At 47.4% G+C, this 18070-nt stretch overlaps 1 protein-coding gene across 2 annotated transcripts in view; it reads left to right on the top strand.

Annotated features, from left to right (window-relative positions):
- The first annotated feature begins 4059 nt into the window (after positions 1-4059).
- Positions 4060-18070, top strand: part of LOC108933182 (uncharacterized) — a 15861-nt gene continuing 1850 nt past the window's right edge. The window contains exons 1-11 of one of the 2 annotated variants that reach the window (XM_018750068.2): positions 4060-4272; positions 6956-7093; positions 7709-7882; positions 8451-8615; positions 8940-10922; positions 11473-11598; positions 15603-15725; positions 16017-16139; positions 16965-17090; positions 17178-17369; positions 17887-18018. In XM_018750068.2, coding sequence (XP_018605584.2) covers positions 7045-7093; positions 7709-7882; positions 8451-8615; positions 8940-10922; positions 11473-11598; positions 15603-15725; positions 16017-16139; positions 16965-17090; positions 17178-17369; positions 17887-18018 — 3193 coding nt within the window. In that variant the 5' untranslated portion in view covers positions 4060-4272; positions 6956-7044. Of the gene's footprint in view, positions 4273-6729; positions 7094-7708; positions 7883-8450; positions 8616-8939; positions 10923-11472; positions 11599-15602; positions 15726-16016; positions 16140-16964; positions 17091-17177; positions 17370-17886; positions 18019-18070 lie in introns of those variants that run through there. The other variant, XM_029252909.1, reaches the window with a different exon arrangement.

The following is an 18070-nucleotide window of genomic DNA, read 5'->3' as shown; positions in this document are numbered from 1 at the left end:
CGGAGATGGAAAATGAAGGCTGAAGGCGATGGCCGAGCGGTCCGTTACAGCCACCTCCATCATCTTCCTTCTATCAAGTCGAGAACATTCCCATGTCCAAGGTTATTAATTATAGCGTATCTTAAATTTGTCACGCCCCCCTCGGTACAACGTGGATGACCTGCGGGGGATTAGGGGACGGGTGCATAAAAGGGCGGCTCGGAGCACACGCAGACGCGGAACCTTGCTTCAGCCCTACTCCTCGCTACTCATGTGTGCTCATTGCCTTGCCATCCTTTCCCATTCCACCCGTCCTCTATCCTGTTCTTCTGTCTCCTCTCCTATCCTTTTCTTGACTCCACGGTTTCCACGATCTTCTGCCTGTTTCCCGGATTACGGCTTTTGGATTGTCTTGGATACTCCTATTAAACTCCGGCGCTCTGCACTTGAGTCCGACAGCTTCCCTCCGGTGTGCAACCATGATAGAAAGTTCCGGCCGTATATTCGAACTCAGCAAAGCAAGAGCAGTTCCAGCATGCGCTCTCCCACCAGGAGGCGCTGCTGGGAGCACATGAGCAGATGTTCAGTAGACGGATCACTTCTTTTCAAAAACTGGTAAGCGCTTTGCAGGCTACGGAGCTGCTCACGCCTACCGATCCAGTCCGGGACGCACCTACCGCTGCAGCTGAGGCTCCGCCTCCTGAACATGATCCTCAGATGGCAGCACCATTAAGGTATGATGGCACACCATCCTGGTGTGTGGGCTTCCTAATGCAGATCGAGCTCATTTTTGCAAGTCTGCCCCAGGTATACCATACAGAGCAGAGCAGGATTACATTCTTGATTTCGCTCCTGATCGGCCGGGCACTTGACTGGGCCAGCACCGCATGGAAGTGTCCGAACCCCTGCAGCTAGGCCATGGTCATCTCACTGCAGAAGAACGGCAGTGGAGGCTCTGCAGCCGTCTGTGTCTCTACTGCGGAGACCCAGGGCATCTCCGCGTTGACTACCCAGTCTGTCCAGAGCCCCAGGTGAGTGGAACTCTTCCGTATAACTGGCACATGGTCCCCATTGTTCTGTCCTGGGGCACCACCACGGTTGAAACACAAGCATTGGTGGACTCAGGGGCTGCCGGCTGATTTATGGACACTGCATTTGCAAAGACCCACCAGGTTCCCAGACATATGTTCAAGGTCTGGATGAGGGTGAGCACTCTAGACGGTCAGCCACTGGGTAAGGGGTTTGTGGACACTCGAGACCAGGCCTCTACACTTGGAGGTGGGTGCCTGCCACGAGGAGCAGTTACAGTTTTATTTGATTCCGTTGTCCGAGGCCCCGGTCATTCTCGGTTTACATTTACATTTACATTTATTCATTTAGCAGACACTTTTGTCCAAAGCGACGTACATCTCAGCAAAAGTACAATTTATGCATTACACTGCATGACCCAGTTTTCCTATGGAGTATGGGAGAACTGGTGTCATGGGGGCCGCTATGTCAAGGGACGTGTTTGTGGCTCCCCTGCCAGGCCGCTTCCGTCGAGTGTGCTCACTCTACCCCGCAGGTCGATGTCCCCCCAGAATATCAGGACCTGGCCGAGGTGTTCAGCAAGGAGCAAGTGGCCGTATTGCCTCTTCATCGGCCCTGGGACTGTACCATTGATCTTCTCCCTGGGGCAGCACCTCCCCAAGGTTGGGTATACCCTCTCTCCATACCCGAACAACAGGCCATGCAGCACTACATTGCGGAGGCCTTTCCGGCAGGTATCATACGTCCCTCCACCTCACCGGCATCGTCCAACTTTTTCTTTATGGAAAAAAAGGACGGGGGCCTCCGCCCCTGTATTGATTACCAGGGCCTGAACAGCATCACTGTAAAATACCCTCACCCTTTACCTCTTATCACAGCTGCCCTTGAACAAGTCCACCAGGCTCAGTGGTTTACGAAGCTGGACTTGCGCAGTGCCTATAACCTTATCCGTATCCGGAAGGGGGACGAATGGAAGACTGCTTTTAGCACCTCCCTGGGCCATTATGAATATTTGGTTATGTCGTTCAGTCTTGCTAATGCCCCCAGTGTCTTTCAGGCTTTTGTTAACCGTGTCCTTGGAGACCTCATCAATAACGGAGTGTTGGTATATTGAGATGATATCCTCATCAACACCCCCTCCTGGGAACAACACATGGAACTGGTTCGTCAGGTGCTACGCCAGTTGCTACAGCATCGCCTCTTCGCTAAAGCAGAGGTGTCTTTTTCACCAGAAGCAGGTCTCTTTCTTAGGGTTTGTGCTCAGTAAAGACGGCATTGCCATGGACCAGGACAAGGTCCGGGCTGTCCTCCTTTGGCCAAGAACCACCACCAGCCCTCCAACACTTTGTCGATTTTGTCAGTTTTTATCGGCGTTTCATCAGGGTTTTCAGCACCCTGGCCGCTCCTTTGACGGCCTTAACCTCCTCCAAGGAAGGTTAAGGAGGTGCCACGAAGGAGGCGCAACAAGCCTTCGAGAACTTAAAACACCGGTTCACCTCGGCCCCCATCCTCCATCAGCCAGATCCAGACAAGCCTTTCGTGGTGGAAGTGGACGTCTCAGAGACAGGGGTAGGGGCCGTGCTTTCCCAATGGGTGATATTATTCGCAAGCACAATGTTAATTTCCATTCGTATGCTGATGACACACAGCTTTATGTATCGTTCAAGCCTGATGATCCATCACATGTGGTGTCGTTAACTAATTGTTTTACCAGTATAAAATTATGGATGAGTAATAATTTTTTATCTCTAAATGCCAGTAAAACAGATGTACTTGTGGTGGGTGGTGATGCTAAAACTCTCGACACAATCACGTCAATCTTTACAACAAATGGTATTACTTTCAAGCGTACCGATTGTGTCAAGGATTCGGGTGTCCTGCTGGATGGAAAGCTGTCATTTGTATCGCATGTAAATGCTTTGACTAAGTCGTGCTTCCTTCAATTAAGAAGCATAGCTAAAATGCGGTGATTCCTTTGTAGACAGGATTCTGAGAAACTGGTTCAGGCTTTTGTTTCCAGCAGGCTGGATTACTGTAATGCTTTATTGTCGGGTTATCCGTACCAGACTATATCCAGGCTACAGTTGGAACAAAATGCTGCTGCAAGAATTGTTACTAGAACTAGGAAGTACGACCATATAACACCGGTACTTAAATCCTTGCATTGGCTCCCGGTTTCTTATAGAGTTGATTATAAAATCCTACTTTTGACCTATAAGGCAATATATGGCATTGCTCCGGCTTACCTTTGTGAGATCATTAATCTTTATATCCCAGGACGATATCTCTGTTCATTAGATGCAGGTTACCTTAAAGTACCTGTGATCAATAAGACCTCAGTAGGAGGTCGCGCCTTTAGTTATAGAGCGCCTAAACTGTGGAATAGTCCACCAGTTACTGTCAGAAATGCCCCATCTATTTCTGTTTTCAAATCCCGACTTAAGACTTATATGTTCACTCAGGCATTCCTTCTCGTAATGTAATTCAACCTGCCTTGGTTATTTATTTTATCAATTTTACAAAAATGCATTTAAATTTAACAAATTACTAACTCTGTCCTATCTTCTCGTTGAGCACTACCTCACTACATAAGACCTGAGGAGGCTGGCCAGTGGTGACAGACGAATCCCATGCTGACAGAGGATGATGTCCATCTGCCGTGACGATCGAGACGTTCCATGCCGAGTCAGGGATTCAAGATGCCATTCATCAACATTATAATTACTTGTTAAACACTACTTTACAAATTCTTTTTTTTTAGAATGCTCAGGAGGGGTGGGCTACCACTGGCCCGTGGACCCCCAGAGGTTTTTTTTTCTCCCTCAACTTACAGTTGGGAGTTTTTGTTCCTTTCCCCGATGGCCAGTAGGTATACTTATAGCTCTATAATAAGTTCTTCATTATGGTAGCCATTAGTTGACCATCTTCTTTGTTTGTATCTGTTTTTCTTGCCTTATGTCTGTGCTAAAGCGCTCTGTGTCACTGCGTGAGAAGAGCGCTCTATAAAAAATAAAATAATAATAATAATAATGACAGGGTGATCCACCCAAACTGTATCCGTGTGCCTTTTTTTCAAAAAAGATGTCCCTCCCAGACAGAGAGAAATTATGACATCGAGAACCGGGAGCTCTTGGCTGTGAAGCTGGCATTGGAGGAGTGGGGACACTGGCCCGAGGGGGCCAAACACCCGTTCGTCGTCCTCACGGATCATAAGAATCTTGAGTGCCTGCAGACGGCGAAGTGACTCAATCCCCGACAAGCCAGGTGGGCCCTCTTCTTCACGCAGTTTAACTTCACGGCGACCTACCGGCCTGGTAGTAAAAATAACAACGCCGATGCATTTTCCCACATATATGAGCGGGAACCCACAAAACACGACCCGGCTATATCTTGCCCCGGACCTGCTTCGTTGTTCCCATCCAATGGGACTTCTCACAAGATCTCGCCCAAACCCAGACAACCGAGCTCGAAGCACCAGGTGAGCCCGCTGGGAAGCAATATGTCTCTCCACAGATGAGGGCCACTGTCCTGCAGTGGGTCCAGGACCATCCCGCAGCTGGCCACCCCGGGTTCAGTAAAACCCAGACGCTCCTGCAGAAACACTTCTGCTGGCCGTCGCTAGTGGAGGACTACAGCACTACATCCGGGCATGTTGGATCTGTGCTCAAGCCAAACCGTCGAACCAATGAGCCATCGGACTCCTGGAACCCGTACCGGTACCCAATCGCCCTTGGTCGCACATTGCTCTGGACTTCTTAGTAGACCTACCCAACTCCGATGGTAAGACCACCATCATGACTGTAGTTGACCGATTCTCCAAGGCCTGTCAGTTGGTACCCTTCCCCAAACTCTCTACAGCGATGGAAACAGCAGAGCTCCTGTTTCTCCACGTATTTCGCCTCTTTGGCCTACCGGAAGACATCATTTCGGACTGGGGACCACAATTCACCTCCCGACTATGGAAGGCCCATCCATCCATCCATCCATCCATCTTCCTCCGCTTATCCGGGACCGGGTCGCGGGGGCAGTAGTCTAAGCAGAGCCCCCCAGACTTCCCTCTCCCCGCAAACCTCCTCCAGCTCCTCCGGGGGAACCCCAAGGCATTCCCAGGCCAGCTGGGAGACGTAGTCTCTCCAACGTGTCCTGGGTCTGCCCCGAGGCCTCCTCCCAGTGGGACCTGACCACTGCGCAAATCACAACGCACCGGCCCCGAGCGCACCGAAGAGCGGCTCCACGTCTTGGCTTTGGGCTAAGCCCGGCCAGGCCCCGTGGGCATAGACCTGGCCACCAGGTGCTTGCATACGAGCCCCCTCCCCAGGCCTGGCTCCAGGGTGGGGCCCCGGTGACCCCATACCGGGCGGGGTAAACGAGATCCTTGATTTAATAGTCATAAGGGGATTTTGAACCGCGCTTTGTCTCGTCTGTCACCCAGGACCTGTTTGCCTTGGGAGACCCTACCAGGGGCATATAGCCCCAGGCAACATAGCTCCTGAGATCATTCAGGCATTCAAACCCCTCCACCTCGGTAAGGTGGCGGTTCACGGAGGGGCTATGGGAGGCCTTTTGGCTTAAGTTGGGAGTGTCTGTGAGTTAACGTCGGGGTACCATCCGCAGGCAAACAGGCAGGTTGAACGACTGCAACAGGACATAGGCTGGTTCCTCCGCAGTTATTGCTCCGAGCAACCACGACAATGGGCACGCTACTTACCATGGGTTGAGTACGCCCATAACTCTTTGACTCATGTTTCCACAAGGTGTTCTCCGTTCCAGTGCATGTTGGGCTACCAGCCCCCTTTGTTTCCCTGGCATACCAGCTCCAGCAACGTCCCGGCTGTGGACCCCTGGTACCAGAGCAGCGCAAGAGTGTGGTGGACCGTCCGATGACATCTCCTTCACAGCCAGGCCCAAGTGAAGCAACAGGCCCACCGCCAGAGACACCCGCTCTCCTGTCGAAAAAATTCAGCCCTCAATACATTGGTCCCTTCAAGATCCTACACTGCGTAACTCCAGTCTCCAATCACCTCCAGCTACCTCAGCACCTGAAGATCCACCCAACATTCCACGCTTCCTTTTTCAAACCCTGCACCACATCCTTGCACCAGCCACATCCGGACTCGCTTCCACCGCTTCCCCTGCAGGATGGAGGGGCACCCGCCTATGCAGTCCGCGCACTGCTGGACTCTCATAGGCGGGAGGGAGTTCTTCAATATTTGGTGGACTGGCAGGGCTATGGGCCAGAGGAACGCTGCTGGGTGGCCGCCCGTGATGTGGTGGACCCGGACCTCATCAGCACTTTCCATAGGGACCATCCAGACCGTCCCGCGCCCAGACCCCGGGGCCATCCGCCTGGTCGTCGCAGGGCGACTGGAGCCACTCGTGGAGGGTGGGGTTGATTGCGTTTACGTTTGTACATTGGTGACCCTTTGCTTGATTTTTGACTACGGTTCCTGGATTCTCCTATTAAAATCTGGCGCTCTGCACTTGGGTCCAACGGCTTCCTTCCGGTGCACAACCATGACAATATTGTAAAATATTGTAATGGGGTGTGACACCATCTGGCAGTGTGAACTGTAGAAACCACAGTATATAGGCAAGTAGGGTACAGCTGGTAGCATAGTGGGTAGAGTAGCTGCTTTTGGACCCAAAGGTTGCAGGTTTGAATCCTACCACCAACTGAAGTACCTTTGGGCAAGGTACTTACTCTAAATTGCTCCAGTAAAGTTACCCAGCTGAATAAATGGGTAAATAATTGTAAGCAGACTAACACTATGAGTTGGTTTGGTTGAAAAGCATTAGTAAAATGTAAGTAGACTTGTTTGTGGAGAAAAAATCTCTTTTTTTAATGTTTTGACTGGGGAGGGAGGCGGAGGCTGTCCGCCCGTGCAGAAAACCGCTCAGAAGTCATAGCCCTCCCCACCACACCCCCGGCCTCCTTTTCCGTCTGTAGACCGGTATCCCAGTGAGTCCGGTCCAAGGCGTGAGTCCAAGCAGAGTTCCGCCGCCACGGCTCCAGCCTGCCTCTGGAAGGGGGCTCTGATGGGACTGCTACTTGCACTCTTCACCCTGGTGTGGATCCACCCCCCAGGTAAGCCCTGAACCCTCCACCTGTGCATCACTGCCCAGAGGCAGCCTGTTGGGAAAGGCACATTTAAAAACGTGCTGTCATGTGCACTTTTACCGCATGAGTTGTCAAATTGCAGATTTGAATAATAAACTGCATTTCCAAGTTTTTTGAACATAGGCTGCGAAAGTTTTAGTAAAACTTCCTGTAATAAAAGTGCAGTAAGTTGATATTTGATTTTTATATAAAGCGTTTTAAACCCCTGTCATGGAAAGAAGACTGATTACAGTACAGTTTATATTTGTTTTAATTCTGTTGCTAAACAGATGCATGAATCTGCAGTCATATGCTGATTAGAAGCTCTGAAAATGATTGTTGATTTATGAGTTTGATTAATGAAGGCATTGTTTTGAAGGCATGTTGTAATGAGAACACTGACGGATGTGTTAGGGCGAACAGAGGAGGGTATTTTTCAGGAATTTTTCAATGAAATAAATACTTTGCACATAACTTGCATGACTGCCGTACCCAGGATGCGACAGAGAAATTACTCGGAGGCCATGATGGGTGACCTGAACTAAACGAAATTATGGGATGGCGGTTTTCATTTCTTGGTTGTTTTTGTCTGATGACCTCGAGGCTGGGCTGATGACAGATGCTCCAGGTTAAGGCACCTGGAAAACGGACGGACCTTTTTCCGGTATGGAGGTCTCTATGTGACGTTCACCTGCAACCCAGGCTTTAAGATCCATGGGTATAGAACCAACAGCTGCGTGTCAGGCCGCTGGTCTCGGGACCCCCCAGTTTGTGTAGGTGAGACCTGTTTGCAGTTAAAAACTTCTATACCTCTAATTTAATATTTAATGTAATGTATAAGAAAATGAACACAATGTGTAGCACCGGCACCTGCATTCAGGCAGGATTTGAATTGGCTCAGTCTGTATGAAGTTTATACTGTATATTTTCTACTGTTCATGTGAGTTTCTGTCCGGTGCTCTGGTTTCCACCCAAAGTATAAAACATGTGTATTTGGTGAATTGGTGACTCTAAATTGCCTTTAGTGTGTGTGTGTATGTGTGTGTATGTGTGTGTGTGTGTGTGTGTGTGTGTGTGTGTGTGTGTGTAAACCCTGTGATGGACCGGCATCTGCTCCATGGTGTACCCTGCCTCATGCCCTATGCTTCTGGGATAGGGTCCTGATCATCATGACCCTGCAGTTCAGAAGTGGTTGCCAACAATGAGTCAGTGAATATTGTATAAAATATTAACCAGTATATTGAGATGGAAGTTGTACTGTGTGCATAATATGTTTATGGTGTCCCACACATAGAGTCCTTGTCCTTGCGCTTCACAATGTTCTTGTTGTTCTCCTCTCCTCCAGCGTCCGGATGTCCTGACCCCGGGCAGCCTCTGCATGGCAGCAGTGCCCTCACTGTGGACCGCTCCTTTGCGGTCTTTGCATGTGACCAGGGCTACAGGCTCTTTGGCTCCCCACTTCTATATTGCCGGGGAAGGGCCTGGAACAGCACCAGACCCGTATGCAAAGGTGAGAACTCCACCCAGTTTGTAGCACTGCAACGCTGCCATTGAGCCTCTCATTTGCAGTTTAACAGTGGGCTTGTGGTGAGAGGGGCCCAGTCTCAGGGTGGGATGTTTTGTCAAACCTGTTCACCTGGAGTCTTCTGATTTCATAGCAGTGTTTTCTGTTGTTCCCGTTCAGTTCTGATGTTATTTTCATAAAAAATATTATACATACAGTTTTTATTTTGAAACACATGTAGGCACACTGACAGTATCTTCAACTTAATGCATCCTTTAAAAGAATGTATTCTGAGAGTCTCCTGAGTACTTCTTGTATCTTTCATTTCAGAATCAGATGTGATGGCTTCAGAAAAATACAAGCACCTCAACTTGCTAAGGACCAAGATTGGGCAGAACGTCAGAGCTCCCTCAGGACCGAAGAACCTCTTGTGGTTCCAATATAACCACATCACCAGCACCATTTCCAAAGATGTGTTCCTCAAACCTGAGCCGCTGGACAAGGGGCCTCTTGGAAACTCTCGCCACAAACCTCACCTTCAAGGAGAAGCCCTGAAGGAATTGAAAAGAATTTCAGTAGAGAAAAAGCCTCCTGTGAAACATTGGTCCAACCAAGCTAAAGAGGCTATGATGGGGTGTAAAGATTCTGATAAGAAAAGATCTGGGTATGAACAACCAGTCTCTACATCAATACGGCCTCTGACACCCTCCAAGCTACCAGAAACACCTGGGATCAAGCTCCTTTCAATACCTTCATCAGTATCCTCATCTAGCTTAACAGGATTACCAATGACATCTAATCGTGGCATGGAACGTACACAACAGAAAAGGATTTTAACTCCCATGATGGGTTTGACAGTTAGAAGGCAGGACCACACTCCAGGGCAAGGTTCACAGTCCCATAGGGTACAAGTCCCTGCTTCTCCATTAGCCCAATTTGAGATGCTACTGAGGGGTACCAAGGAACCTGAAGACCTGACCGCGAAGCTGGATTCTTCTTATCCACCATTAGTGCATAAGCAGCATGTCCACACGTCCACACCAGAGGTCAGTATTTGTCCCACATCTTCATTCTCAGACCAGGTGCCTTTCCATGGTGCTTCTCCAACCACTGCTCCTCTCCACCAAGCATCCAATGTTTCAAAACTAACAGAGGACCAAGACAAAATCTATCAGACACAAGAGATCTACCCAACGGCTTCAGGATTATTAGATAAAATTTCAAAATCTCATGCTGAATCTGAAAGGTCTGTAGCATCAATGAAAGAGACTTCATCTGGATTAGAGAAACTCAGGTCTGGAACTCATACAGAGGAAAAAATTGCTACAGATGATTCATATGCTGCTGTCACTCTAAGTGATGCAGCAAAAGGTCAAAATGGTACTAGAGCAATGTCACCAAAGTATTTTGAAGGAGCTAAAGTTTCAGGTTACAGTACTAAGGATGAGCCCACAGAATATCACAACAATCCAGGAGTGGAACCTACTCACCTCACCTTTACAAGCTCATCTGGTCTGGCAGCACCTGGACTTAACACTCTTGATGTTATTGCTGCTTTCAAGCCTTTAATTTACAGGGAAGGAGAGAGAACTATGTCTATCATCACTGCCGGCTATGATGAAAGCAGTCGACGAGAGATTTCTTCAGCAGAGATACGGAGGGAATCGCAACCAGGGAGCAATTTTTTGACAACGTCGACCTCAAAGACCTCTAAACCTTGCTGCCTGGGGTCAGGCCGGCCTACAGATGAGCCGACAGGCGTAAAACTGCTGCATTTCATCCAGGATGCAGTCAGCGACCACAGTACTGTTACTGCCACCAGCTCAAAATTTGTCACTTCACAGCCCAGTTTGTCCACAAACCCCATGGACCAAGGTGACAATAGCCCTCGTGCAGATTTTGATGCTGGATACAGGCAAGAATATGAGAGTTCTACCAGTGTTTGGCTTGATACTCAGACATCTCTGACTGGGAGCCACCAGGAGAACAAAACAAGGACCTTTCCTGATCGAAGACCTTATGCCATCCCTGGCAGCACCCAGCAGAGTTTGCCTCCTGGTGGGTCACATGATCTCAGGCAGGTCAGTGGAGCCGTCTCACTTTGGCTCCACAGACAGAGGACAACATGTCCTTACCCTCCACTACCAGCCCACGGAACCTTCTACTTCCGCACGTTGGAAAACCCAGCTCCTCTGCAGTACAAACACTTTGTACAGTATGCCTGCTATCCTGGATACACACTAGCCCATGGAGACATTTACAGCTACTGTTTGCAGGGAGGCAGGTGGAGTGGGGTTACACCACTTTGCATAGGTACCCGACATTCTTGACCTTGTGTGTGCAGGGCTCCTCAAAGTCAAGCAAAACATGTTGAAATGTACTTTTTACTTGGCTACAAGGGGGGGGGGTTCTGAATTTACCACGTTTGGTCAGTGAACTCATTAAGTCACTCCTAAGTTATGCACCATCATGCAAAATCAGCCTGAACTTTTTGGTCGGTGGTAATGTTGCAGAGCGGGGTAAAATATGATCAGTCAAATAGATGTTTGTTCTTTCAGTTATAAACTATATATGTACGATCAATAATCAACCAATAACCCTCTTCGACAGAGGAGAGCGTTAAAAAATACTGGCATAAAGTGAGCTGTTATGGAACTGACGGCTCTTTTCAAACAAGGAGAAAACACAGTTGAAGCTGACCCACATCCTTATATGTTCTAAGAGAAGGTACTGATGAATTTTCCGGGAAAACTCTGAGTCTTGGGGTTTACTTAACCTCTATATTTGGCTTTAGAAGGAGATTAGTACATCCTGCACTTCTGATCTAGTCTGTTGATCTTGACCCTGTGTTTCCACCCCAAAGAGGAGACCCCCTGCTCTCTCAACAATGGCGGCTGCTCCCAGGTCTGTAATGTGGACTCTCAGGAGCGGGCCCAATGTCGCTGCCGATCGGGCTTTCAGCTCCTGGAGGACCGCAGAACCTGCAGAGGTGAGACGAACCCTGAGGAAAGGGATGGAGGCCCCAGTCACGTTTTTACACTGTTTACTTTGAAAGCTGGACCACAGCTCTGTTTACTACTCCAGATTTGCGCAAGGTCAAACAATCAAGTTCTTACTTGATCAAAGTATTGGTGAAAAAACAGCTGTTGGATGTGGGTTTTGTGAAGTAACGGGAAAACTGCAGTTTGCTTTAAAGTTCTTTAGACTTGAGAGTGATAAACATTTGTATATTTACCTGATACTTTTTTTCCCAAAGCATCTTACACTGTGAAGGTTACAATTATTTACCCATTTATACAACTGGGTAATTTTATTGGAGCAATTTAGGGTAAATACCTTGCTCAAGGGTATTACAGCCAGAGATGAAACCTGCAACTTTTGGATCCAAAGGTAGTCGCTCTAACCACTATGCTACCAGGTGTCCCTTGTGTATGTCAACATATTCTGAAGTAACAACTGTCAAAACGAACAAAAAGCCAACCAACATTAACAACCGCTCCTCTCGAGCCTTACCCGCCAACACAGGGTGCAAGGGACACACCCGGGATGGGACGCCAGTCCATTACAAGGCACCACAAGCAGGGCTGGAACCCAAAACCTACCACACAGCAGGCACAGGCCAAACCCACCATGCCGCCACACCCCTAAACAAAAGCAATGTGAGAAAATGTTAAATTAATATAGTGCTTAAGAAGTGCATTGCATGAAGGCGCATATCAGCTGTGGTCTAAGAGATGTCCGAAACCGCATGACCTCTTGTTGGAACTCGTGAGATTTGTATAAAAGTACCACGCTCTAATATGACATTATAATATTATGCCATTTTAAAAGTTATCGTCATTTATTACAGCTACTGGATATCCATGTGTTTTCTATACAGATGTTATGAGCAGATATGTATCTATAGAGTGAATCTGCTAATAATAGGCAGCAGAGGTTTAGCAGTCCACCCTCAGGAGGAGCATAGCATTCTTGTGAGATAAGTACTTCTGCAGCCCTACATCTGTGTAGCAACAGGCCTACAAACAACTCGGGTGGAAAACGTTGTCCGGGTGTTGTTTTGAAATGGGTCATCTGCTCTTCCACTTGTTAGAACTTGCCTGCGATTGTCAGGCAGAGCTCAATGAGGATGTTCATGCGGTCAGGTGACCAGGACCACGGTTTCACCGAGTTCCCTGCGGTGGCCTCGTCCAGCAAATCACTGCATGTTCTCTCTGTGCTGTTGGTTGCCCATCGGTATGGACTTCTCTCGCGTGATGAGTGTAATTTGTTGCCGAAGATCCGCTCGTAAGGTGAATTCTTGTGAACGTAACTCTTAATTACCTTTTATTTAAAAGGGGAAAATAACAATGTAATTGCTGAGCTAGAAAAGTTTTGAGCACATCTACACATCTGAAATTCCTGCCGTATGTTTACAAAACAGAAAATCCAGTCCAAAATCAAGGCTACGAGACACCTTTAAACCCAAGCCCAGATGTTTAAAAACACATTTGTGTGCTTCTTTTTTCTAACCCCCTTCCCCCCGCTTCCTTATCATCATTAAATCTTACTATTATTTTATCTTTCTTGTTCTTAGTTTGTTGTTCTTGGATGGTTTGGTAATTCAGCAAGTGTCGCTGTTGCCTCACAACTCCTTGGCTCTTGGTTCAAATCTCTCAATCTACAAGGATTTTGCATGTTCTCCCTGGGACAGGCTCCAGACCACCATGACCCTGGACTGAACAAGTGATTCATAATGGATGGATTCTGTTGGGTTTTATTGTTGTAATTTGTCGAATACAGATATTTATTGTAAATAAGCGTAGCCTTTGACTTAGGATACATGCAACTTAAAACATCCCGGACTTATGAAGGGCAGCATTTCAACGTTACTGTATTTTTTTAAAGTCCTGATGTTTGGTTGAAACATCTAAGGATGACCGCTGAGCAAATCATTATATTTTGCATTGATTTGGTCAGTGTGTCCACTGTGTTTTATTTACAGAATCACTGTTTTATTTACAGAGCGTTTTGTTTGTGATCCCAGAAAAGAAAAAACAAAATATTTAAAAATGAAAGTGAAAATAATAGCAAAGGATAAAAATACAATACTGTACTGTATATGTATTTATATTATTGTTTTATACTAGTACTATATTAATATGAATAATTTGTGAGATTAGTGAAAAAATATAACAAAGCTGTATTGTACAACATAGTGGGGGGTGCAATGGCGTGGTGGGTTTGACCAGGTCCTGCTCTCCGATGGGTCTAGGGTTCAAGTCTTGCTTGGGGTGCCTTGCGACGGTCCGGTGTCCCACCCTGGGTGTGTCCCCTCCCCCTCCAGCCTTATGCCCTGTGTTGCTGGGTTAGGCTCTGGTTTGCCGCAACCCTGCTTAGGACAAGTGGTTTTGGACTCTGTGTGTGTGTACAAGGTAGTATTCATGTGTGTTTATACATCCTTATGGTTTATATTAGTTAGTTATGTAGGTCTAAAAGCTGTCCTTAGGTCTAGTGTTGCATGTTTATATTTATGCTTATTTTACACAGCACCGTGGTCCTGCGAGACACGACATTTCGTCCCACTGTATGTCCACACATGTAGTGGAATGACAATAAAGCTTGAAAAAAAAAAAAATACAGTGCCTTGCAAAAGGGTTCTAGGTAAATTATGTGCAGACAAAGAACTGATTTTGGCTCTGACAATGTAGTGTTTGAGCAGATGAGAGCATGATAAAAATACTGATGGGAAAAATATGTGTATCATTTGCAATTCAGGCAATGTCAATGACTTTCAAGGGGTGTGAATACTTTTGCAAGGCACCATGTAATACAGCATAAGGGGATTTTCAACTGACAACAAACTCGACTTAGAGTTAGGTCATCGGAGCGGAACCCCGTTGTAAGCAGAGGCCCAACTTTATCTTTACTTTAGAGTGGTAACCATATCTTCATATCTTTCTTTGTTATTGCCAAGCTTTTTGAGAAGCTGCTCACATGCACTATGTGAAATATTGCTTATATTTTTGATGTTAATATTCTGCTAGTTTTTTAATTAACACTACATGACGAGACACAGCATAATTACTGTAATCAGTCATAACCCTTCTCTGCTGAGGTTTTAATACACTGTAATTTGTGACAAATGATTATTAAGTCACGCAAATTCTTTCATAATTGCATAATGTGTTTTTTCATTTTGTTTTGAGTTGATAGTTAAGGCTTATTTTCATCTTTGTTTCATTAATTGACACTTGTGTTTTAGTGAGGCAGTTCTCAGAAGTGTGAGCTGATTGCTCTTTGTGTGAGTTTTAGGGTTCAAGTCACACACTTGACTGTGATTTCTCATAATATGGCTAATATGAGTTATCTGAGTGAAGCCTATGTTCATATATACTATATACGTATATTTATATATACAGTATATATATATATATATATACATATAGAGTATATACTTATATACTGTATATAGTTGCGACGGACTGGCGTCCCGTCCTGGGTATGTCCCCTCCCCCTCCAGCCTTGCTCCCTGTGTTGCCGGTTTAGGCTCCAGCTCCCCGCGACCCTGCTTGGGACAAGCAGCTTCAGTCAATGTGTGTGTATATACTTCTATACAGTTAGGCCCATATGTATAGTTAGTTGGCAAGAAGTGAGACAGCTTTTTGGCTTGTTGATGAAAGATACAACAGTAGGGCCCCCCCCCGAGACTCAAACCTAAGTAAATGCCATGCACCATGGATAGAAGTGTAGGTCCACAGCACACCACTCAGTGTCTTTCCAGAGGTAGATCTCCATTCTTTACCTCTGACAGCTCTGTTCAGTATGTCGTCTCAGATCTGGCTGAAAATGCACACGGAGAGACTAGGCGACCCGTTCGTGTGTCCCAGCGGAACCAGTTCGTTCCACTGTACAGCTCCTTTCCACCACAGTCTCATAGTCTCAAATTGTGCCATAAACCCACTTAATCTGTTAACCTGTTAATGTGGTTTATGTGTGTGTGTGTGTTTCCAGACATAGACGAATGCACAGAGGCAACACATGACTGCCAGCAGACCTGCCTCAACACTTTCGGCTCGTTCGAGTGCCGCTGCGGCCCGGGGTTCCTGCTCTCTAGGGATGGCAGGACCTGCGATGGTGAGGGCACCTTTCCCCGTTTCCTGCTGTGACTCTGGACACTCCTTTAATAAACTCAACTGAGCCTGACGTTCTGCTACAATGTGAAGCTGCGGGGAAATAAAGCTCAGTTTTTCTGCAAAACGTCAAGCAGTTCGTGGCCGGGAGGACACCAGATTTTCCCCATCGTGCCCTTTAACCTTCTGTTCTGGAATGACTTTGGAGCATAGTTGGTGTAATCACACCGCCGTTTGTCATTTGAGGAAGGGAGGCTGTCACGCCCCGACTGCAACGCTGCAATCCTCTTCCCAGATAGGAACGAGTGTGCGGTGGGCAACGGCGGCTGTGCCCACCGCTGTGCCAACACTGCCGGCACCTTCCGCTGCTTCTGCAGGGCCGGATTCCAGCTTGCACATGACCTGGCCGCTTGTCAAGGTATTGGAGGCGTGTTCCCCAAAAAGGCTCTGCGCTGTCTCCCACCGCTTTTACTCAGCTATAAAAAGCCAACCAAACCATACCTATTGTTGGACACAGAGTAATATAGCTCTAATCTTGAATTTATTGTATTTTTATGTAATTATTATGTAATATTTATACTCATGTTATGCATTTCGTTACAGCAACAACTTGCAGCGCAAAACCCTTACAATTATTTACCCATTTTCACCATTGGGTAATTTTTTCTGTATCAATTCAGGTGTAGGTACCTCGATTAAGGGTACTACAGCATCCTTAGTATCCTTGGGGTGGCATGGTATCACAGCACCTGGGTGGTTCAAGAGGACATGGGTTCGATCCCTGCTAAGTCTGTGTGGAGTTTGCATGTTCTCCCCGTGACTACATGGGTTTCCTCCAGGTGCTCTGGTTTCCTCCCACAGTCCAAAGACATGCTGTTCAGGTTCCCCCATAGTATGTGAGTGACACCGAGAGGGTGTGTTCCACTGATGTATGGATGAGTGACCCAGTGTAAGTGGTGTATCTAGCAGTGTAAGTCACCACAGTGAATAAGGTGTGTGGGCTGATACCACTATATAGAATTCATTGGAAGTTGCTTTGGAGAAAAGCATTTGCTAAATAAGTAAATGTACAGCAGGAGGTAGGATTCAAACCCAGTCTTACATACTATACCTGTATTACACTATACAATACATAACCAAAGATCGTGAAAAATGAAGTAATGCAGTTCAGCACAGTTTATACTGTATATTATAGCGTCAGCCTTTTTTTCTCTCAACACCCCCCGTGTTTCTCTCTCCCCAGATATAGATGAGTGCCTGCTGCCCCTGAGTGTAGCCAGCTGCTTGTTTGGCTGCATCAACATAGAAGGAAGCTACCGATGCCATTGCCCCGAGGGGTACCGTCTGGCTGCAGACGGTCACTGCATAGGTCAGACAGCATCCATTCTGGATTAATCCCCCTGGGCTTGGTATACCGCATCTAATGCTCGCTCACCCTGCTCTCTGATGGGCACAGATATCGACGAGTGTGCCGAGAGCAGCGGGAGGGGCCTGTGCGCAATGGAGTGCCGCAACATGCCCGGATCCTTCCGCTGCTCCTGCGCCTACGGCTACGTGCTGGCAGGCGATGGGCGCTCCTGTGTTGCCGAGTGTCCTGCCGGGTACCGCAAAAACCGTGATGGCAACACAGGCATGGGACGCTGCACTGGTGGGTGCCGTGCGTCAGCTGTGCTCAGCAATAAAACTGAGTTTTCATATTTTGGCCCACAGATGGCCTGCTAGTGAAGGAAATTTAAATCACTTCTCCAAAGCAACTTACAATTATTCCATCTTTTATACAGCTGAGTAAATTGCACTGTAGTAGTTCAGGGTAAGCACATCGTTCAGAGAAACGCAGCAGCAGGTGGGACTCAAGCAGGGGTCCTTTGAGTGCAAGGCGGCAGCTCCAATCACCGCATCTGGTGTCCACATGCTGCCACCGCGCCACGGAAGGTGCAGTCAAGAAGTGGAGCGTTGCTCCTTTGAGCAGTTTTCAACCTAAATCCTTTTTGTATGCAATAGAAGATCAACAGAAATGTATGCTTTAGAAGATAAAGCTTTTTGTCTGAGAAAATAATGTAAACTTTCGCACTGGATCTGGTTTGTCTTGAATAACTTGTACCGCAGTGAGCGTTGCAGGAAAGAAGCAACGCGTCCTGCTTCAGCGCTCACTCTCACTTCTGCAGACATCGACGAGTGCCAGGAGGTTGGCTTGGCTCAGCGCAGGTGCGAGTGGAAGTGTGTGAACCTCCCAGGATCCCACCGCTGCATCTGCCCGCGCGGTTACAGGCTGGACCCTGACGGACATCAGTGCAAAGGTGGGCACCTGGACATACCCTGCTGCTTACAGTCAGGCCATCGTTGACCTCA

Source organism: Scleropages formosus, chromosome 1, assembly GCF_900964775.1.
Source record: "Scleropages formosus chromosome 1, fSclFor1.1, whole genome shotgun sequence".
Classification (NCBI taxonomy): domain Eukaryota; kingdom Metazoa; phylum Chordata; class Actinopteri; order Osteoglossiformes; family Osteoglossidae; genus Scleropages; species Scleropages formosus.
This window is presented reverse-complemented; position numbering and strand designations above follow the sequence as displayed.